At 46.1% G+C, this 21741-nt stretch overlaps 10 protein-coding genes across 10 annotated transcripts; 4 read left to right on the top strand and 6 right to left on the bottom strand.

Annotated features, from left to right (window-relative positions):
* Window positions 1-257: 257 nt before the first annotated feature.
* FSST1_006718 (zinc-binding alcohol dehydrogenase family protein) lies at window positions 258-1701 on the bottom strand (the record flags this gene model as incomplete). Its single annotated transcript, XM_083233115.1, has 4 exons — window positions 258-850; window positions 899-1229; window positions 1281-1389; window positions 1442-1701. The coding sequence occupies 4 exons, from the start codon at window positions 1699-1701 to the stop codon at window positions 258-260; spliced, it is 1293 nt and encodes a 430-aa protein (XP_083090148.1).
* Window positions 1702-2124: 423 nt separating this feature from the next.
* On the top strand, window positions 2125-3930 carry FSST1_006717 (luciferase-like domain-containing protein; the record flags this gene model as incomplete). The annotated part of the gene is made up of 8 exons (XM_083233114.1): window positions 2125-2191; window positions 2247-2387; window positions 2440-2644; window positions 2709-2721; window positions 2773-2832; window positions 2891-3447; window positions 3499-3676; window positions 3727-3930. The coding sequence occupies 8 exons, from the start codon at window positions 2125-2127 to the stop codon at window positions 3928-3930; spliced, it is 1425 nt and encodes a 474-aa protein (XP_083090147.1).
* Window positions 3931-4509: 579 nt separating this feature from the next.
* On the top strand, window positions 4510-5970 carry FSST1_006716 (Zn(II)2Cys6 transcription factor; the record flags this gene model as incomplete). The annotated part of the gene is made up of 1 exon (XM_083233113.1): window positions 4510-5970. The coding sequence occupies one exon, from the start codon at window positions 4510-4512 to the stop codon at window positions 5968-5970; it is 1461 nt and encodes a 486-aa protein (XP_083090146.1).
* A 106-nt stretch (window positions 5971-6076) lies between these two features.
* Window positions 6077-7993, bottom strand: FSST1_006715 (uncharacterized protein; the record flags this gene model as incomplete). The annotated part of the gene is made up of 1 exon (XM_083233112.1): window positions 6077-7993. The coding sequence occupies one exon, from the start codon at window positions 7991-7993 to the stop codon at window positions 6077-6079; it is 1917 nt and encodes a 638-aa protein (XP_083090145.1).
* Window positions 7994-8873: 880 nt separating this feature from the next.
* On the bottom strand, window positions 8874-9614 carry FSST1_006714 (fatty acid hydroxylase superfamily-domain-containing protein; the record flags this gene model as incomplete). Its single annotated transcript, XM_083233109.1, has 1 exon — window positions 8874-9614. The coding sequence occupies one exon, from the start codon at window positions 9612-9614 to the stop codon at window positions 8874-8876; it is 741 nt and encodes a 246-aa protein (XP_083090144.1).
* A 996-nt stretch (window positions 9615-10610) lies between these two features.
* FSST1_006713 (uncharacterized protein) lies at window positions 10611-11996 on the bottom strand (the record flags this gene model as incomplete). Its single annotated transcript, XM_083233108.1, has 1 exon — window positions 10611-11996. The coding sequence occupies one exon, from the start codon at window positions 11994-11996 to the stop codon at window positions 10611-10613; it is 1386 nt and encodes a 461-aa protein (XP_083090143.1).
* A 2175-nt stretch (window positions 11997-14171) lies between these two features.
* FSST1_006712 (uncharacterized protein) lies at window positions 14172-14817 on the top strand (the record flags this gene model as incomplete). Its single annotated transcript, XM_083233107.1, has 3 exons — window positions 14172-14441; window positions 14494-14533; window positions 14588-14817. 3 exons carry the CDS (start codon window positions 14172-14174, stop codon window positions 14815-14817), a joined length of 540 nt encoding a protein of 179 aa, XP_083090142.1.
* Window positions 14818-15081: 264 nt separating this feature from the next.
* FSST1_006711 (uncharacterized protein) lies at window positions 15082-16308 on the bottom strand (the record flags this gene model as incomplete). The annotated part of the gene is made up of 2 exons (XM_083233106.1): window positions 15082-15805; window positions 15872-16308. The coding sequence occupies 2 exons, from the start codon at window positions 16306-16308 to the stop codon at window positions 15082-15084; spliced, it is 1161 nt and encodes a 386-aa protein (XP_083090141.1).
* Window positions 16309-17975: 1667 nt separating this feature from the next.
* Window positions 17976-18864, bottom strand: FSST1_006710 (CE1 family esterase; the record flags this gene model as incomplete). Its single annotated transcript, XM_083233105.1, has 2 exons — window positions 17976-18356; window positions 18412-18864. The coding sequence occupies 2 exons, from the start codon at window positions 18862-18864 to the stop codon at window positions 17976-17978; spliced, it is 834 nt and encodes a 277-aa protein (XP_083090140.1).
* A 1305-nt stretch (window positions 18865-20169) lies between these two features.
* FSST1_006709 (succinate--CoA ligase subunit beta) lies at window positions 20170-21701 on the top strand (the record flags this gene model as incomplete). The annotated part of the gene is made up of 6 exons (XM_083233104.1): window positions 20170-20211; window positions 20255-20323; window positions 20383-20455; window positions 20521-21384; window positions 21445-21566; window positions 21615-21701. 6 exons carry the CDS (start codon window positions 20170-20172, stop codon window positions 21699-21701), a joined length of 1257 nt encoding a protein of 418 aa, XP_083090139.1.
* Window positions 21702-21741: the final 40 nt, after the last annotated feature.

Genomic DNA, 21741 nt, shown 5'->3' with positions numbered 1-21741 from the left:
CTTCATTGCCTCGTTGCCCAGGTACCAATGCACCATTGTAGACCTCTTGATCCCCAAGCTGCATGACGAGCTGACGTTCATTATGATCCCTTTTATGTTCTCTTGTGGACTGCGAGTCAATTATCATAGCCGTGGCTCTTCAGCGGTCGCTCTGATCGACGATAGCGTGGTCTTCACAATCTTGAAACAATGGCAAATCTAAGGGCAATCTTCTCAAGAAATTCAGATTCTCTATGATTCTTAGAGCTCTACCTGTTCTATAGCGTTACAACCATTTTGCCACCACTGATCTCGCCTCTCCTCATTTTGTCCAAGCTGGCGTTGATACTCGACAAGCCATCGCCAACACCGGCGATGGTTGGATACGCAACAGTGTTGTTCTCAAGTAGCCTTCCAAGCCACTTTGTTAATGCCTTACCTACTTCCGGGCTTTCATGAAAGAGCTTGATCGGGATCGTGTGCAGTGTGAGATCACTGCGCTGGATCTTTGGAGCCGAGCACAGAGCGACAATGTGAACATGCCTTGGCAGCAAGCTCTCACTAGTGCCAGACGTGCTATCATCAGATCTCTGAGGCTCTGGGATGCTTGGAGTGTCGCAGAGGGCATCAATCAGGAAGGTCGTTGTCTCTTTGCCTATCGTATCCAGTCCGAACCTTTTTCTGTCTCTCGTGCAGGACCGAATGATCTCAATAGCTCTCTGGGGATCATGACTGTCAATCACAAGATCTGGTTTGATGGAGTGCTCTTTATAAAGCCTCGAGCCATGCTTTGCTGTGTCAAGCACGACTGCGACCCTTAGCCCGGCGAGCTTTGCCAATTGGGCGCTAAGTATTGCTGATGTCGACGAGCCTGTAAAACGTTAACTATGGCCATCGCTGGAATTCTTGCTGCGCTTACCACCCCAGATAACGAACCAGTCTCCGGCCTCTGGGCGATCTTGCGATGGAATCTGCTGGGCAATTTCTTTGTGGACATCTTTAGGAAGAGACTCAATGTTCAAGCCTTCCACGACTTGCCGCACATCTGGACCGTTATCGACAACCGTGAAATCTACACCGAGGCAAATGCCAAGTGCAACTGCTGCCGTGACAAAGGCGACGCCGATAGTTGATCCTTGCTCAAATGACACATGGTCAGGGAGCCTCACAATGTTGTAGCTCTTGGCCACAACGTGGTCTTGATAAGCACCCTTACGACTGTCGCGGTAGTCTGTTGAGATGGCAATCACCTGGCCTAATGTAAGCATCTGTTTTGTGCAGGGCTTAGTGGTGCAACTTACCCGGTCGCCTTTTGCCCAACCAGAACCGTCATTCGCAGTCCGGACGAGTAGTCCACTGAGCTCTCTGCCCGCGACCTGCGGAAGCTCAGGTAGGCCAAAACCGAAGTCTCTGTGGTATGTTCAGTTTTTGAATGTTTGTCAAAATTTCCTGCATTACTTACGGTCCTCTCCAGTCAATTGGGTTCAAGCCCACGGCTCTGTTTTCTATGAGAACCTCATCTCTCTGAAAATCCGTTGGCACAGGGTGATCCTCAATCAACTGATAAGGCTGGTTGGTGCCGTACAAAAGGACTGCTTGCTGTGTCGTCGGAACAATATAATCGTCCTCGGCTTTCGTTCCAGCTGTTGGGGCACTGTGGCTCTTCAAACTCGAGAGAAGCTTTACTGCCTTCTGGCCACGATTCAACCACCAAGTAATCATTTTGCGTCGTTTATGGCTTTGCGTAGGTTCATACAAGGAAATGATAGTGAGTAGGACATTTGAAACGATATTAAGTAAATTATCAGTTATCGCGGCTTTACTCCGAGACTAGTGGGCTTTAGTGGACGTCGTAACCATGTCGCCATGAGATTAGGAGCTTGTGTGAGATAGAAGTCAAATGGCGTGACGGCCCAAAATGGCGATGTTGCACATTACCGCATATCACGCAATTCGCACCAGTGCAGATTCGCGGAATCGGCACCAAAAGCGGGCCTACGTCAATTGCCGGATCGTGAGGACTCCATGATCGGAGTCTTCCGTCGCAAGCCAAAAGATTGTATAAGATCTTGGCTATGATTTACATGGCTTTACCAAATCTACTACCTAAATCATCCTTTACTCAACAAAAAATTAACATCCGAAATGTCTGCGCAGGAGAACATCAAGGAGGGCAAGAAGAGCCTCATTCTCAATGCCTTCGTAGAGATGTGTAAGTCTTTGCTTATCTCAGCGAGTGACGGAGCATACTGATGAGGCATTAACAGGTAGCGGGCACCAGTCGCCTGGGCTCTGGCGTCACCCTGATGATCAGTCATGGCGGTTCACCGATATCGAGCACTGGACAGACCTCGCAAAGCTGCTCGAGGAGGCCAAGTTCCACGGTGTCTTCATTGCAGATGTCCTAGGTAAACCTATTTGACGACGCAGCTTCGAGATCCTCTGACTGAACATTATCAGGCGGATATGACGTCTACAAGAAGTCACTTGACCCTGCTATCATTTCAGGAGCTCAATGGCCTGTCACGGAACCGCTTTCAATCATCCCGGCCATGGCCGCTGTGACAAAGAACATCAGCTTCGGCGTGACAGTCTCAACGACCTACGAACAGCCTTTTCACCTGGCTCGAAGACTGTCGACACTTGACCATTTGACTAAGGGAAGGTTCGTGGCCCTCAAGCTGAAAATAACAATCGCTCTACTATGACAAGCTAACGTATTGAAACAGAGTTGGCTGGAACGTATGAGAAGACAAACATCACTAAATAATGCCCATTGCTAACCTTGCGTAGATTGTCACAAGCTACCTGGACTCTGCTGCTCGCAACCTTGGTAAAGAAGAACAGCTAAGCGTACAGCCGCCCAATGATGATCCACAAACTTCAAACAACAATGATTAACATCTGACAGCACGACGAGCGATATGCCATCGCTGAGGAGTACCTGGAAGTTATGTACAAGCTCTTCCAGTCCTCTTGGCGCGACGACGCCGTCAGGCTGGATCGTGAGGCAGGTATCTACACCGACCCGTCGCGAGTGCGAGAGATCGGGCACAAAGGCAAGTACTTCAACGTCGCCGGCCCTCACATTGTGAACCCCAGTCCCCAGCGCACGCCTCTCCTGCTGCAAGCTGGAGCATCAAAGGCTGGCAAGCTCTTTGCTGCTCAGCACGCAGAGGCAATCTTTACTTCTGCCCATGCTCCTGCCGTGGCGAAGAAGAACATTGCAGAGATCAGACAGACGGCCAAGGATACTTTCAACCGAACTCCGAGCAACATCAAAGTTCTTGCGCTGGTCACTCCCATTCTTGGACGCACTGAGGAGGAGGCAAAGGCAAAGTACGACGACTACAAACAGTATGCTTCGCTTGAAGGAGCGCTGTCGTTGTTTGGAGGCTGGACTGGTATGGATCTGAACCAGTACGGTGATGATGAGGAGCTCAGAGAGGTGGAAAGTAATGCTGTTAAGTATGAAACCCGTTCCGCCTCGTTACCTTTATGACGCTGACAACCTATCAGATCTACTGTTGAGGGCTATGCTCGCTTCTCGCCCGTCAACTCGAAGTGGACCAAGCACACCGTGGCAGAGCATGTAAGTCTCGGTGGCAACGGACCATTGCTTGTCGGCACACCAGCCCAAGTCGCAGATAGCCTCGAGGAATGGGTTGCTGAAGCTGGCGTTGACGGCTTCAACTTTGTATGTTCATCACTTGACCTTTGACTTACCCATTGCTAACTTAATTGTAGGGCTACGTCCTCTTCCCACAATCCTTCAAGGACATTTCTGATCTCCTGATCCCCGAGCTACGAAGCAGAGGACTCTTCTGGGATGACTACGCTGTGCCTGGAGGCACTTACCGCGAGAACTTCTATGGCATTCCAGGGCAAAGGTATCCATTGAAGGAGCATGTTGCTTCTTCACACTTGTGGTCTGCTTCTCAAGATAAGTAAATAGACAGTACTTCAAAGCATTATCAAGAATCAATGAGAATATCTTTTTGTTTGATTACAATTCATTCTGCTACTTTGTTAATTCTAAATGTGTGTTATAAATTAATTCTCCCGAAGGTCTTATCAACTTTAGTTACTGTTCTTCAACTTCTGTAACACTACTGGGGAATTACTGCAAAGCTTGCATCTCTTTTTAGATTGTCAACAAGCCGCCGTGAATCAATTAATTCCTTTTATAAATAACTCTTTAAGGTCTTTATCCAGGGTAGTGGTCTATGATTATCCGCCGTAGATAAGATAGCTGTTATCGTCTTATCAGTCCTTTATCGCTAAAGATAAGAATCTAGATAACCGATAGAGAATGCGGGGAAGAGATCCAAAGTTGCCCGATCTTCACTAATCCCAATGTGGAAGGGAATCAAATCTTCCCTGACGTTGCCATATCAGCCATCTATCGCCCCGATAAGCAGGATATCAACATGTCGTGGCTTATCTCCTCTCCTGCTCCAAAACTATGTGAAAGAGGAAGGGAATCTATTCTTCTCAAGTTACAATCTCAATCTCAATATCTCTCACTAAATGCCGAGGTCAAAACCCAATCTTCCGCGGGGCAAGCCACGAGGTCTACGCCGAGATCGGGACTGTCGGACCTGTAAGGTTCGGGGAGTCAAGTGTGATCTAAACAGACCGCAATGTCTTCCTTGCGTGGAATCTGGTCTGACTTGTGGGGGCTACACTCAGAGAGTCGTTTGGGCGGCGAATCCTGTTGCGGCACCAGTCTCAGGCCTGTCCTTGACATCTCCAATCGAGAAACAGATTGATCCGAGGCGTGCTTTATCTGACGAAGCGACCATACAGTCATCAGATAAGTTGTACCATACGAGGGCCATATCCGCAAATGATGGCGATGACTTCACCCAAAATTCGTTGGCTACAGATCAGCCTGACATCGTGGAACATCTTCTCGCCTTCGGTGAAAGCCTAAAAAGGGCGAGGCTGGTATATGGTGATAATGTAAACAATCTTGACACACGATCACCAGACCAGGGATTGAAGCTTATTGCACAAGTCGACAACTTTCTACAAGCAACAATCAGAAGACGCAGGAGATCAGACCTAAGTACAACTTCACATCCATCAACCCTGGCCTTCTCCAAAGCTGGACCTATCTTCACTCAAGATGCAGAAAACGAGGACATATTAGTGTATCATCGCCTCGAAGCACTCAAAAGTCTCAGTCAAGCACTGAATACTGCCGATCCAGCCGCTTTTCTGGGAATCGCTGTCTTTGCCTTTTTCGAAGTTGTGATGGATGGTGTCTTTGGTGAATGGGACTGCCATTTACGTGGTGCGCGGTCCCTTCTCGATTGTCACTGTCGGAACAGCGAGGAGTTCCAGCAACTATCAAATACTTTCATCGGATTTGAAGAAATTGTTGCGTACTTTGGTTGGTGGGACACTATTGGTGCCGTTGTCAGGCAATCTACCCGCAGGGCTGTGGAAGACCAGGAGGGTCTCACCTTTGATGATTGGCATCGTAATGCTCTTACGAAAGAATTCCTTGACACGGTCGGATGCCCAACTGAAACATTCTGGCTATTTGTATCGCTTGCAAAAGGAAAAAAGTCGGATAATCCCAGCGAAATACTTACTGAAGCCATGGCTCAGCTCCTCAAACTTGGCATGGACACAACTGAGCGTGGAAAGTGCATGGACACATACAGATGCGCAGCAGTCATCGCTGTCCTCTCATGGAAGACTCCAGGAACTGACGAAACGCTTCCTTCCGAAGCTTCTAGGACAACATTGACATTCGCCGTTGATAGAATTTGCCAAATCATTGACTCTGGTCGTCCAAGGTCTACACTCTACGTCCACATGGCGACACCTGCTTACTTGGCTAGTATGTGGGCCAGCTCTTCAGATCACTGTAAGACTTTGCGGAACTATTGGGAGAACTGTCAAATGGGAGATATCCCCCGCTACTTGGGTGCATACCTGAGATGTGAGGAGACATGGAGAAACATGGGTCTATCCTGAAGCGATACTCAGATCGCTTTACTTGCATCAACCAGTTAGACTGGAAGGAGCATAATGAATTATAATCAGGTAATGACAATTTTATAATGACTAAGAAAGAACCTCGCTAAAATCCTCCTGGCCCTTTCCATTTTTGGATCATTCCCATAGCGCCTTTGACCAACCCCATCACTGTTCCTGGATTACCCATGTATCCCTTTCCAGGTTTCCCACTTTGATCTCTCCAAATTCCATCCTTCGCAACCCTGCCAAATTCCTTGGTGTTCTGGTTCCTATCAATACCCTCTCTCCATTTCTGACATATCTCCACGCTATCTACCATCACGTTGATTTCCTGACTATGAAACCAGGATTGCGTATCTTGGTTACCACTTCCCTGAATTCCAACACTTCCATCCACGATCAACAATTTGATGTGACAAGACCGCGATTTGAAGCATTGGTGGATGGGGTGATCTTGGTCCTTTCCCACATAATTGTATATATGTAGAAGCTCGCGCTCACTGCTGCCTTCTGGTAGTGAAGCAACGAGTGTTTGTGAAATCTGATCGTTCGTTCCACCCTGCCCGGGAATCATCTCCCCAGGGTCATTATATCCAAAACACACGTAGTAAGTGACTTCAACTCCTCTCTTAACTGCATCAATAATTGCAGGAATCAAGGGACCAGCATTGAGATCAGGAGTTTGGATAAATATGTTGCGCTGCGCGTTTCGAATGAGAGATAACCAGGCTTCATTCTGAGGGACATAGACATTTTTTGAGTCAATCGAGCCGTAAGGAGGACGTGATACGAGCGCCATGGGAACTGGCTTGGCATCATTGCTGCTGGTAAGAATGTAAGGCGTCATTTCTTCGCCGGCTTGGATCTCAGGTCCTGTAGGCTCGACCGGGCTGGGCGCGGCAACGTTGAGTTTGCGATTGGCAGCCTGGAGAAGCGTTTCTCCCGCTTTCTCGCAGTAGCTGGCTTGCATACGTTTGACTTCACCCGCGATATCTTCATCGAAATGGGGATCATCCGACATATGCTCTAGGGTTGCCTCATCGTTGCCTCCTTCTGTGGCGGTTCCTAGTCGCCCGTGAGTGGCAACGGTGTCTTCATAACCAGGCCGTTGAACGGATGGCAAACCACTTTCAGAGGCAGGCGGAGAGTCGCAGAAAGGGAGATGTGGATGGAGCCCATTTTGCCAAGTAATTAAAGCCGTGTCGTATATGCTGTCGACGATTGGTCCTTCGACGTGGATCATCATCTCGAGATTATCATTGTCTTCGGTGTTATTGCTCATGACAGCGGCAACTCTGCGATCAACCACGCAGAACTTTGCATGCAATGTTCCCAAGACGAATCTATGTAGACTGACCACCTCCATGTCGATGTTGGGTATTTCCTCTGGTGACGGAAGGTCGATCGTTTTGGCCGTGTAAGACTTGGGCTTGATATTCTGGTGTGGATTCATGGCGTTTGCAGGACCGGCTTTATCATACATGACCTTGACTATGACCCTCTCTCCTCTGTGGCCTGCGCGTCGTGAAAGTTCGATTAATGCGCCTCTAATTAACCTTTGCGCTACCGATGGAGCCCACGAACAAGTGATGAGGAAAACTTCTTTTTGAGCGCGCACAATGAGGTTCGCTGTATGTCGCATTACATCTGCCAAGGGCGCAATGACTGTTAGAGGCATGGTGCCATGAGAACCCATCAGAGGAGGAGAGACGACTCCAGCTATTGGGTCCTTGTCGAGACATTGCAGAGCGTCGGCGAAAGCTTGTAGGAAGAGTTGGCTGGGTACTGTAGAGCCCCAGTGTCCGCACTGAAGGGCTCTCTCGGCTGTGTTGATGGCTTCATTTGGAGGAGAGGGCGGCGGTGTGTGCTTTTGGGTTGGCGCGTTGTGATGTAGGCCATGTTCGTGGTGACCATATAGCTTCTTGACAATGTCTCCTGGTGATTGACTCGGATCCTTTGCAAGGACAGAGCTTACAGTCTCAGTTGCTTGACACAAATCAATAACCTTTTGAGAGACCATTGTGGAAAATAAATATTAGATTAGGACAAAGTGCAATTGACGGTAATAAACACGTCTCGAAGCAAGTAAAAGTAATCGTAGGTTAAATTCATTTCGAAACAGTCAATGGGAACTATATGATACCCCGCCAATCGCAACAACGTCATTTCGCGAAAGTTTACACATTTCTTTCGGTGCTCGCTCTTTTCAGAGTCTGGACTCAACACCAAGACTTTTGTTCCTTGATTCTTGACGTATGCTTACGCACTCATGCCAAGTATGACTGATTTATGGGGCCTCAGGTACTTAGAATGGACCCTCTTGGCAGTACGGGAATAAAGTAGTTTGTTCTTGGCTGGTTGCCAAGAGAGTTCGAGCTAAAACGGGACATGGTGCCGAGACTTGTTACGGCACACAATTACCGGGCCGCAATATCCGAAGAGGCATCAGGAATTTAGCCACAGATCAAACCTGTTGTAGTGGCGAAGGATGATTGTGCTGCACTTCGCTAGCGAAGTTCATTTCCCAAAAACAGTGACAATGACGGAATAAAACTATGAAGGCAGCACGTAACTACAACACCCTAGGGCATCCGACAGATTAACCGCTAGAGGCATAAGAGACGAGATCATCAGTTCATTTTATGCTATTTATTTTTATATCTTTGGTCTCTCAATTTGTCAACCCAATCCATCTGTCTGCATTGCCTGAGATCATTAACTACAAGCCGGATCCTTCTGTTTTGCGTTGTTCATTGGCAAGGCGCGTCTTCTGTAATCATTGATATACTGTATATGAAGGGTTCGGCGACCTGTCATTGGGTTGATACTGGTGTCAGGTAATGAATACTACCCAGACCTTAGTAGTATTGTGTATAGAGTTAGGTTATCAATTGTTATCATCAGTTGTTCTTCTTCGCCAGGGTTGTAGTGCCATCAGTACCGTGCAACCAGTCCAACCACGGCATGCCTCCAAAATGAACATTGAACCTCTCATGATGTCGATCATGTCGATATGCCGCACCTCCAAAGAAGTCATAGCCACTATGGACAGTCGACGTCTCAATTAGCTGCCACGAAACGAACGCCCACATGGTCAAGATATGTGTCTGCAACAACATAGGTGGAAGAACAATGGGAATCGTGTTTGCAACAATATGCTCGATTGGGTGAGCATACTGTGAGGCAAACGACACGGGTGCGGTGAACTTGTGGTGTATCTTGTGGATGCGACGGTATAGATAGGGCACATGCAGCAGTCGGTGGGAGTAGTAGAATAAAACCTCCCTTGCAATCAGGCAGACTGTGAAGTCAAGAATGAAATCTTGTGCAGATGGGAACGACGCTGTGATCTTGAACGCGGAAGGTCTGGTTGAGAGGATAGCAGGAATAACTTGCAATCCGATGACGATCAGTTGGTTTCTGATAGAGATAACGACCGCATCAAAGATATCAGAAGATGTGGGCTGCTTTGGCGCAGGTTGGATCTTGTGTTTGGCGGCAAAGGAAGGCGCCAGTCGATCAAGGAAAACAAAGCCGGCACAGGGAATCCACCAGAAGAGGATCTGGATAGCAAGAGATCCAATGACTTCGACCGTGAAGGAATCATATTGAGTTACGACTTGATCCCAGAGTCCGGACATTTTGAAATGGTAATGATGTGGGAGCGAAATGGATGAATCACGAGATACCGAGCATATTTATTCGAAAACTAATTGATTCAATTAGAAGGATTTCTATTAGGTACTCACCCCGCACATTGATAATGCTAAGACAAGCATGGAAAGATTCTAGAAGGGCTTGGTTCAGTTTGTCCCTTTTGAGTCGGGGCTAATCACTAAAGTTTAGACCATGCCGAGGTTCAATCGCCAGTGGTCAAAACTTCGAGTCACATGTTTGATGTTTTCTTTTTTAGATAAAATAAGCAGGGTGGCTAAAACGCCGGTTGTCTGATGCTTAAACATCTGTTATCAGCTTCTGAGACCGCTTGTTGCACAACCTCGTAGGTTTTGTGACACACGATGGTTGTTTCGTACTTGTTGGCGAGAGATTCGAAATCGACGCAGGTGTCCTGAATAAGCCGGTTGGTGGAATTGTCCTTGGTAGCAGCGAAGCTAGCGAGAGTAGAAGCTACGATATATTGGACAAGAGATATTGTTTCAAGATAAAACAGGTAGATGTTGACTCTGAAAAGGGGGAGGCAATGGGTGATAATGAGATAATGTCTATGACACCATTGGAGGAGATTATATTCCATGTTCGTGTCAGTGACGATTGTGACAAGGTTAGCAAGGACTCTTCAACACATACCAATTGTTAAGCGCATAAAACAGGTCAGCGGCTCAGATTTGCCTGGTTATACATGGGATATGACGTTAATGCTCAGCCTTATTAGGTTGTCTTCTGTTACTGTAGGGTATCTAGTGTGAGATGATATCCCTATGGGAACTTCAGAAATGTGTCTGCCAATGAGCTGATCTTCTCTAGCTATCGGGTTGGATCAAATTTAATCTTAGCTTGCTTATTTCGGACTATTGGGAAGAGGCTTCCCGAGACCTGCCGTTTGATCACGGTACGTCATAACAGATCTAGTAGCAGTTGCATCATATATTGTTTTTTTTTAGTTTCTTATAGGTACGTCAAGTTCCAAGACCGCATGCTGGTGGCTCTTGTCTTAACCTCCTTTCCTCCAAATTATCTTTTGTGTTTGTTCGCTCTTCCCACTCTACTTGTCGAGCTGAACTCCGCTTGAACCATCGAGGGAACCAAATCAAATCAGGACACTTATCGAGTAATTCGTCGATGTCTGACGATTTTGGTGAATCACAGATATGCAAGTCTAGCGTATGTAGTTGCCTGACCTTTTTGCAGGCCTGTATAACAGGATCTCCGAGCTCCTGACAAAAGAACTCGATAAGCTGCAGTGTAGACGCATGAACATTAATCATGTTTGCTATGGCTTGATTCATGTCAGCTAACACGTCTTCCGACGCCTCATTTACCGGTAGGATGTCTCCAAGAGATAGTTCCTCTAGCGGCGATTCAGTAGAGGCGATACATCTGATGCTTTCAGTGAATAGAGTACATCCTACACCAAGATGTAAAACTCTGAGAACTTTCATGCACGGCATGACTTGTGAAACCCAATCACGCATATCTAGAATGCTGGAGATCTCAAGCTCCTCCATTGTTTCACCCCACGCCTTGCACGCCTGCTCGAGATCATCCGACGTATCGAGTGTTCGTCTAAACACAAGCGATCGGAGATGCGGACATAGCCTTGATAAATCGACAAATGGAGTTTCACTGCTTCCCACATCGCAATCTTGGCTTAGAAAAACAGATGTAAGGTTGGATCCAAGATAAGGCAAGATACCATCTATGACCCAATCTGACTGCCCGCTTAGTGTCAGGCTCTTAAGCTGTCTGAGACATTTGATAGCATGTGGATTTGCAGATATGAGGTCGGATAATTCTTTGCCGTGTTTTGTGATAAGTCCGCCTTGTTCAAACACCGTCTTCCACTTGAGGGTCGTGCAAAATTGAAAAGATGTGATACCGCGACAAGCATCGAGTATGGTAGCCAAAGTTGCTACGCAATCACTAGAAACTCTAGTTGCATCATTCAAGTCCTTCCCACGTTGTAGGAGAAGAAATTTGACGTTGAAACAGTTGTTGACAATGTCAACCAACAGTTGGCTGTTTGCACTGTTGGAGTCCCAAAGAAGCCTCAAAGATTGTACAAAGCCAGAGCGAACTGACTTGGTCCTGATACTAATGAGGAACTGCCGTTGTTTTTGGGTGGTATCAAGGTCTCGAGGGTGCATGTATAGATATTCTTCAGCTAAATTTATCAGAGGTTGAGATGAGCGTGATAGCGAGATTAATATATTTTGCTTTGGGGCGTAGTCCAGATCGGCGACATGGCCAACAATCATTCGATAAATCTCGTTGGGTAAGGTAGCTCTGCGACTATAGTTTCCCTCTAACCCTCCAGATAAAAACTTTGAGTTGAAATCGCGCATAGTGCCAGATACCAAATGTTGTTGTAAGGATTGGTTTTAAGAGACCTTTCTATCGTGAAACCGTTGTAGATTTAGATTCGATCAGTGTGTCTTGATTAGTATGTCGTTGGGTATCTGGCCAAGGTTGTAACTCTGAGTGAAATAGTTAAATGAAAGACGTGGTCTCTCTTCGGCACTTCAGGACTCCATGTATATCCGAGATTCTGCCGAGGATGTAAGATTCGCCGATTGGTTAAATAAAGGCCGGCAAGAAAACCTCCTGACGTTGGATTTTCTCTAAAATATAAGGAAGAAGTTACTGCTGTCTGCACTTAGTCTAAAGAGAACCTTTAATTTAAGGATTTATTAAAAGTTTAGTCTTTGCAGACAGATAAATATTCATTAGAAAAATAAGGGAAATTAAGAAGTCTTAGCAAAAGCTTGAGTAATTATTAAAAACAATTTTTCAAACATCAAAGGAATAACAGATAACGCTACAGACAACACATGCTATACCCTCACTTGTAGCTTATACACAGTAAGCAAATTATGTCATACTGGGACTAGGGTTAAACAATATAAACTCTCTTTTGTGCGATGTAGTAGCAATTGACAAATAAACTATGTAAACAATGCTCCCTATATCTTAAAGATGGGCAAGCCCGAGAAGAGAATTATAGTCGCCAAGACGAGGAAATCAGCTTCATGCGTCTTTTGATACTGGCTTGGCGCTTGACGTTCACCGACATGATGACGAGAATAAAAACTGGAACTGACCGTCGTTAGGGCAAAGTTGCACGCCGCGATTTGCTTCATTCAGGACCTTCTGGGCAAGAAAGAAGAATCTAGTATAGACTTTGCTCTCAAATTTGAGAAATTAAGATAAGCATAAACAGAATGATGTTAATCGTGGGTTGGCAAAGCTATTTTTCGTTTACAGGGATGAATACGGCCTGGTATTCGTGATTGGCAGTTCGATGGCACTAGCCAGGATGAATAATAACGCTTAGGGCAAGGGGCAGATCTACTCACCTTCTGAGAAATGTTCTTGGTATTGCTATTGGAGATGCATCTCAATGCCTTGGAAATGCAGGACAAGTCTCCATAGCCAGCAACTAAGCATCTATATAGTAGCCACAATTGGTATAAGGTTACTTTTCGGACTTTATAGATATCATAAGCAGACAGAGGGAATAGTGCTAAGATCGCCAAGCCTTGGCACCGCAACGTTATATGCCGTTATTCCGTCAGTATAGTATTTATGAGAAAAGCTAGATTCTTGGCTAGCTGAGCGGGGCCCTTTTGTTTCAGCAATCCTTTCTGTGGCACTGTACTCTGTAGTATTCAAGAGACATGAAATAGAGCTGTTGATTCTTCCCACATCCCGAAGATAGAGCGGCTTGAAAGCCATAGTTAGACTCAATCCCTGTTGGTAAATAGGAAAAGACGCGTAGACAACGCGTGGCAGGTACTAAAAGCATACGATAGTTGAGCATCCGTCAGGAGTACAAAAGATAGGAGCTAGACATCTGCTATGCTACGTAGATAAGCATATTGTAGAGTTATATTCTTACACAACTCTTTTCAGATGATATATATAGCTTGATCAGTAGGCAGGCTGAAGTAGGCCATCAGATCTTCTCACCATTGATTCATTGATTGACTGAGATTGACCGCTCTTCCAGTTATGTTCTTGATGCTCTTTGCATTACTGGCTCTGGTACTACCAGTACCAGCTACATCATTCAGCAACAGGACATGCACACCCGAGAGAATACAGACACGTATTGAATGGACAAACATGGCAACCGCCGACAAGCACTCTTATCTGAAGGCAGTAAAGTGTCTCATGCAGTTGCCTGCTCAGACAGGTATCGATGGTACAGTCAAAAGATTTGACGACATGAATGCCATGCATCAGGTGCAGGCGAAAGAAATTCATATTGTGGTCAGTATTCCCTAACTCTATTGCCGAGATGTGAGGATATGCTTTGTTAACCGAGCTTTTCATTATTATAGGCGTAGTTTCTGCCATTTCACCGTCTCTATATATATGTGTACGAGCAGCTCTTGAAAGAGGATTGTGGATATAAAGGACCGACGCCGTTAGTATTCCCCCTATAATTATGTTTTCCTATTCCCATCATTGACAATATACTTAGTTGCTGGGATGAGACCCGCGACGCAGGCAATTTCATGGCCTCGCCGCTCCTTGATCCTGTCACAGGATTTGGTGGGAACGGTACTGAACCAGATGGCTGCGTCACTGATGGTCCTTTCTCAAATACCATTCTTCACATCGGGCCAGGACAAACATTGTCGGATCATTGCTTATCCCGCTCGGTTAACGAGATGAATAGCACACTTGGCAATGAAACCTATATTCAGCAATGCAATGATAAAAGCACCTACGTCGACTTTTGGGAGACTACCGGCATGACAACCCATGGCGCTGGCCATAGTGGAGTAAATAGACCGACAGGAAATATGTGAGATATCCAACTGATAGGCTTTGTAGATCGGCGGAGTCATGGAGGATATTGATGCAAGCCCCGGAGGTAAGTTTGTGTTTTTGGTCCCTAGTTGTCTCGATCACGCGCTGACCAACTCAGACCCGCTCTTTTATATGCATCACGGCTTTGTAGATCACTTTTGGTGGAAGTGGCAGTCCGAAGACCCTGACACTCGTCTATATCAACTGGGCGGCCCTTCTAAGCAAGGAGGAGATGAAGAGACGACTCTGGACTACGTCATGACTACCTATGGCATTCGCTCAAACGTTACTGTCAGGGACGTCATGGACATTCAGGGCGGGCATCTCTGTTACAAATATGACTACTAGATAGAAGATCTGCCTGGGTGTTTGAGACAGTGGGTTTTTGTTTTCGCCGCGTTGAGGTTTTCCCCATTAAATAAAGTAGATTCAATCGATCAAATTACCTAAAACCTATCCTAACAAACTGGAAAGGGGGTGAATCGGGTTAACTATATACAGTGGCTATCAATTTTGTGATTCCGTTATGATACATAGTCCCTAAACGTAGCATCCGCGCAGCAAATTTTCCAATACAAGTCGAAAGTGACTTCGACTTAGTCCAAAGTAGCACTACTTGTTCATTGATGTGTCAGCGCCCAATTCATGAATCGAAGGAGCCTCGCGCGCTTCAGGGCCAGCGACTTCGTAGGCTGGAGCTGGAGATGCAATCGGCGCAGGTGTTTGATGTTGACTCCATCCCATTGGGGAAGCTGGCCCAATTGGAGAAACTGATCCACTAAACATTGATGTACGGGTGTTTGGATGAACAGAAGAAGATGCCATGCTGGGATCAGGGTAAGGCGAAGGAACTACGTATTGATGAGGCGGACCTGGTTGTGGCTTTTGAGTCGTTTGAGAAGGTTCTTGGACCATGTTTGGTTGGTAGGATAGTGTTGTTTCAACCCGGGGCTTAGGCTTACGACGTCTCAAGGCAAAGACGATTCCAAAGGCAATGAGACCTAGGACAGCTAAACCGCCAACAACACCCCCAACAATTGCCCCCACTGGAGTCGGTTTAGGCGGGGTAGGAGGTATTGTAGTTGTGCTTGTCGGACTAGAATCCGTAGTTTTTGACGCCGGCTCATTACTGATCGATGCACTAGGCAACGCTGTAGGTTCCGTAATCGTAGGTTCATCGTCGCTTAGGGTCGTGGTGATGAAATTTGGATTGTCGTCGCCCTCAAAGGTATGTTCCACTCTCTGGTTTGCCGTGACTGGTGTGGAAGCACAGCGATAATCGATGACACCGCTTGGATAGAGGTAAGTGCGGCAGTATGGTTCATCAGAGTTGGTACTGTTGGCAAACGATACATTAGCACCTATAGAAAAATAGAGACACTAGTCGGAGAAACAGGCATACCATAGCAAGGTCCAAGTGTCACTTTGGCAGACATCATCGCATAACTTCGGATTGACGGCCGTCTTAGACTCGACACACTGCAAGTAGTGATCTGTTCCACATGCGATTATGTTGAGCTTGCTGGGTTCCCATGTACAGCTTGCTCCATTCTCGCAAGTAATCGGAACACCGACACTTCCCGAAAGGTAGCCGCAGGTCTCATCAGGGGCGATGGTCAAGACCAGTGTCACAGCCGATGTTACTGACACTTGACGTTCCTTCACTCCGTGCCCTTCAAGAAGCTTCACCTCTTGGAGAAGTCCATGAGGATCTACTGTGGCTCTCGGTAGAATGTAGTCATGACCTCTTTTGGCTACATGTTCTGGCTCAGCAGCAACGGCTTTGTGGAGCACCAACCCAATGAGCCCAACAGGTTTTGAAAGGTTTGTGAAGTGCATGGCTAGAACTGAACTTGAGACTCTAGACACGATGATATGAGTGGGAGGGAGATCAGAGAATTAAGTAGAAAACTTCGCAATGCACTGTGGTACTTTAATGAATGATAGTGGCAGCCTTGTTTGAAAACGCTGCCCACACGCCAAGGCTGATATACGAGGAAGAAATCAATAGTAAGGAATGTGGCTTGCAGGAGCTGAAATTTTCATCAGAGCGGACAGCTGAACCTCAGCCGTCCCGTAAGATATTTCGGTCCAGATTCAAGCCATCTCCGTCAAATTGCGGACTATATTGCAGCATCACACTACCTGTGTCATAACTGCATGGATGCAGTTTCTAAAGAAGGTCTCAGCATGTTTGCACAAGTGTGCATCCTAGATGGGACTAAGAGGACATAAGATTGGAGGCTAAAGCTATTTCCTTTTATGCCAGTGGTTTCAGAGGTTGCATTAGGCTCTTATTTCCGAATTCCATTAAATTTGTTTGCTAATCTCAATAGGAGATATCACTTATCTAGTAATGGTTATCCATGCTAGTCAGTCAAAGTAGCGAACGTAGCGTGGGGAATAATGTAAAATAACACATACCTTTGAGGAAACCCGTCGTTTTTGTGTGCAAGACTGTCTGCAATGCGTCTTGTTTTACCTGATCGCAATGGTAGCTGGAAGAAGTGGATACATCCGTGGACATACGGGGGATTTGCTGATCAACGCCATTTAGTTCTGGACCCAAACTTGGTCATCCGAACTAACATCAAGCCGAAGGCCCTTAAGGTTAATGTTAGTATAGATATAACGTGAAGCTGGGCCATCCGGGGACTCAAGCATGATATCTCCAAGTGATGGGTGGTTAGTCGTCCGTCACACATTACCACTCTAGAGTCCCAACATGCCATTGCACGGCAAAAAAGAGATCTTATACTGTTAGACGGCATAGGAGGCGTATAAGCGATTGTATCGGTCTCTTGTTAACTGAAATTAAAATGTTGGTGTGTACGGTCATTCGAGGCGGATATGGCAGGTTTCTCAAACGGCATTGTGTTCATGAAGTCTTTATTATTTGCTATATTACAGCATTGTCGTCTACATAGAAGCGCAATCCAGTGCTGAGTTGTTCCAGTGAATCCTGTATTCTTTTCGAAATGTTGGGAAAAAGATTCACATTGCATACTATCTAGAGTGTAACTCTTTTCAGAAATTAGGCCTTCGCCGACCGAATAATCACTGGCATTGCGAGTACCCTTGTGTACATGTTAGCATGGAACTATAAAATGACGAAACGGATTGCTTACAATCGTTGATCTTCACACACTTGTAGGGACTTGCACACTGCGATTTATGTTAATGCTCGTTCTAATCCAAGCGCGTGCGAAAAACTTGCCTGTTTAGGACCTGTCCAATTTGTGCCACCACATTGGCCCCACTGGGGGGCGCTGTCCGAGCCACTGGTCTGAGTAGGGCTGATGGCCGTGGTAGTGGAAGATGGCGTTACTGGATCCTAAAGCTTTGTTAGATTTTGCGTTGTAAAGTAAATAATAATGATATGATGTACAGTAAATCCGAACCATTTCAAGTCTTCCTCTGGGAACACATCAATATTATGAGTGATTCCCTGGCCTAAGAACGTCTATACTAAATGTCAACGGCGCTCCTCGAGGTCAGTCAATTGTTCACGTTACCTGTAGCTTATCGCCAAAACCGTATTTCGTGTACGGGCTTCGTGGGATGTTGGGAGTCGTGGACTTTGGCACAGTCGAGTAACCAAAGATACCGGTCCATTGCTTGATAGTTTCGTAATAATTTTGCGAATTCAATACCTCATCTGCAGATCCGTGGTAGATTTGCATCTTTGGTCGTGGCCCATTATATCCAGGATACATATTCTTCACGAGGTTAGCCCAATGGTCTTGACTCGTAATAGACTGCCCAGTGGCGCATGTCGAGTTCCAGAAGTCGGGAATATTGTCTTCGCTGCTAAAACAACCAGCTGGGACACCTGCGTATGCAATTCCTGCTGCGAATATGTCGGGATACGTTGCGGCCATGACATTCTGTTTCTATGTTAGCTTCTTGAAAAACCCCACAGAAAGACTTTGTCTCGCATACCGTCATCATGGCACCGGAGGAAGTGCCCGTAACAAAAACCTTGCTATCATCGGCACCATATTCTTTGATGACGAACTTGGCCATATTGGCGATTGAGTTACTAGCGCCGCCACCGCCGTGAGTCAAGGTGGATTTGGAAGCCACATCCCAGCAGAAGTCCGCCGTATATGGTGTCTGAGGATAAATAACTATGTATCCGTATTTCTCGGCATAGAAAGCCCAGCGTGTGCCCTGGTAGTATGCCTCAGCACTGCCATGACACCAATGAATGCCAACCACCACGGCGGGTTTTGCTGCCAGGGTTTTGGGAACATAGATCCACATGCGAGTGCCCGTAGGATTATCGCCATAATCAGTCACCTCAGAGAACGTGGATCTGGGGGCGACCTCAGCAGCTAAAGCTGTACCGAAGAGGGTCAGTAGGCAGACGTTAATAAAGGTTGTCAACTTCATTACAACGGAAAGAATGAGGTGAAATGTAACATGGAAGACAAGACCAACGGCAGAAGCATACCAAAGATTAAATATATATGATTCAGTGCGCGAAAAAGTACGAGTGGCCTCCTTTTCATATACCTCAATGGGCTGTTCGGGCCAAAGGTCTCCGTTTCTATTTTCGCTGAGATGCATATCGCTCAGATGGCCTCGACTTTATTGTATGGTTCGGAGTCAGGATTTGCAATGCCATCAGCTTTGGAGAAAGAGCCGTACAATTCAATAGTACTACGCAAAAACTCGAGTTTTTATTTTGTTCTATCATAAATACGTTAGGAATATTTCAGAAAATCGTGCAGGGCTTCGTTGTTAATAACTGTGTGTTCAACATGATAGTCAAGTGGCGAGCTTGATGCGGGGCTGGTCAGAGTATGCGTCAATAGAGCCATTGGAAAATTAACCTTGCCGTTTTGAGATACGGAATCTACTTCATAATATCCACCAATTACAAGAAGCTGGACACAAGCATGCATTTCACTACTCCAATTCCTCACCATCTCCACTTTCCAAAAACGGTGGTTTCAATAAGATATTGTCAGGGAGTAGAAAACATAGAATTCAAACCAAAATTAGATTACATCCACTGCCGGCGGGGCGATAAGGACTCTGTGTCGAGGTTGGACGTTGAGACGCCACTTCTAGTCAGGAAGCTCTTCAATATTATTCACCATGATGTTATTTTAAAGATGTCTAGGAGAGCCATTTGGAACAATAATCAATGCCATGGCATTCAATTTCTATTTGGGAAATATAACTCAATTATTGTCTCAAATAGTGTATACATTTCGATGTATAGTTGTCTTTTGAAGCTCGAAAGACTTGCAAACTTCGCGATGGAAAAGCGCCAACTCTCGTATATTGGCTTCTTTTTAAGCCTTCAACTTCACGTTCCCTGGAGATCCCAAGGTCAATCTGCTCAATGGACTAGACGAACTGGCGTGAAGTCTTTTGCTTGTGTGGTTTCCTGGTGGTAATGTAAAGCTGAACTATAAGTAGAACTATTTTTAAGTTTGCGGGGTTATACAGCTAAGAACCGGCATAGCCGACAGGCATCTAGTCTTTCAGGTTGTCCACGCTTTATCCGCTGTTGGAGGGGTTGCGGGCCATAAGACTTCCATCCGTCCGCGTCATTCAAGAGTAATGGTGACTGGGATCCTTTGAAGCATATATTTCCACATTGTCACTTTTAAATATACTATTTGGGTCGCTCGCAGAATCGATCTATTGAAATCTGACTTCACCAACTTCTCATTTTCTATCACGATGGCAGGACGATACATTACACGAAAGCTTTGGTTGCCTAAAGTGAGAAGCCATGGCAATAATGTAATTCGCTAACTTTCCTCAGTTCCCTACAAAATATCAGCGCCGAGGTCTTAGTCTGCAAGAGCATCAATCTAAGCAACTCTTGAGGGAGGTAAGTTTATAACATTCCCTGTCTAGGAAGGAAAGTGATGACAAGGCTAATCTACCAAGTTTGGCATCCCAGTGCAGAATGGAAAAGTAGCAACCACTGCTGCCGAGGCGCGGGACATCATGCATCAATATGGTAAAGTTACCCCCTTTCTTATCATGGCATCAAACAATCTGGTATGCTGACTACCAGCCTTGCAGGTGGAAAGTGCGTGATCAAATCTCAAATTCTCAAGGGCGGCAGAGGCAAAGGAACATTTGACAGTGGATTTTATGGCGGTGTTAAAATCGCAGAGCACCCAGAGAAAGGCGAGTATATATCCTCTCAGATGCTGGGACATCGCCTTAGAACCAAGCAGACCTCAGAACAAGGGATCCTTGTCGAGAAGGTGCTAGTAGCAGAGTTTGAAGAATGCGAGGAGGAGTGGTATCTCGCCATAGCGCTGGATCGCGAACGGTACTCCCCAGTTGTGCTTATTTCAAGAAGTGGCGGTGTCGACATTGAAACCACGGCAAAGAGTGAGAGCGGTAGTTTGAGAAGGTTTCATTTTGACTACGTTGAAGGTATCACACCAGATTTTCTGAAACGTCTCAGTACAGGTGTTGATGCGAGTCCTGCCGAAACAGAAAAGCTTGGAGCTATCCTGTCCCGTCTTTGGGACCTCTTTGTGGCCAAAGACGCCACACTTATGGAGATCAACCCTCTAGCGCGCACAGGTGAAGCTAATTTCAAGTGTCTTGATGCCAAATTTCTGATTGACGATGCGTCTCAGCGACGGCAGCCCGAGCTGTTCGGCCAGCGAGACATTCAAGCAGAGGTTCCCGAGGAGATTGAGGCACAAAAGTACGGGTTGGTATATATCAAGATGGAAGGGAATATTGGCAACGTTGTCAATGGTGCAGGTCTTGCTATGGCTACCAATGATGCGATTGCACATCACGGCGGCGCAAGCGCGAACTTCCTCGATGCAGGTGGTCAGGCTACTAAGGATACCATGCAAAAGGCGTTTCAAATTATTCTTCAGGATCCCCGAGTGAAGGTAATTCTCGTTAATATCTATGGAGGTAAGGGGGAGAAAGATGCTATACTGTGTTGCTAAATGTGTCCGAGCTGACATGGTCCAGGCATTATTAAATGCGATATGATCGCTGAATCAATTATTGGTGCTACCAAAGAGCTTGGATCATTGCCTGTACCGCTTGTTGTTCGGTTGCAAGGGACTAATTCAGCCGAAGGTTTGAAAATTGTCTGTTTCCATCATGGGCTTGTAGGTTCTTTGCTAATATTCTGCCAGCTGGAGGATGCCGATCTTGGTTTTCACGTTGAATCCGAGTTTGGAGAGGCAGCAAGGAAGGCCGTCCAGCTTTCCAAGTCCTTGTAACTTCACTGACTTTATACCAATGTATTTTATTATACTATAT

The sequence above is a fragment of the Fusarium sambucinum genome, chromosome I, assembly GCF_050947815.1.
Source record: "Fusarium sambucinum isolate potato_lamoka chromosome I, whole genome shotgun sequence".
Taxonomy (NCBI): Eukaryota; Fungi; Ascomycota; class Sordariomycetes; order Hypocreales; family Nectriaceae; genus Fusarium; species Fusarium sambucinum.
Note: the sequence above shows the minus strand (reverse complement) of the source record. Positions and strands in the feature narration are given on the sequence as shown.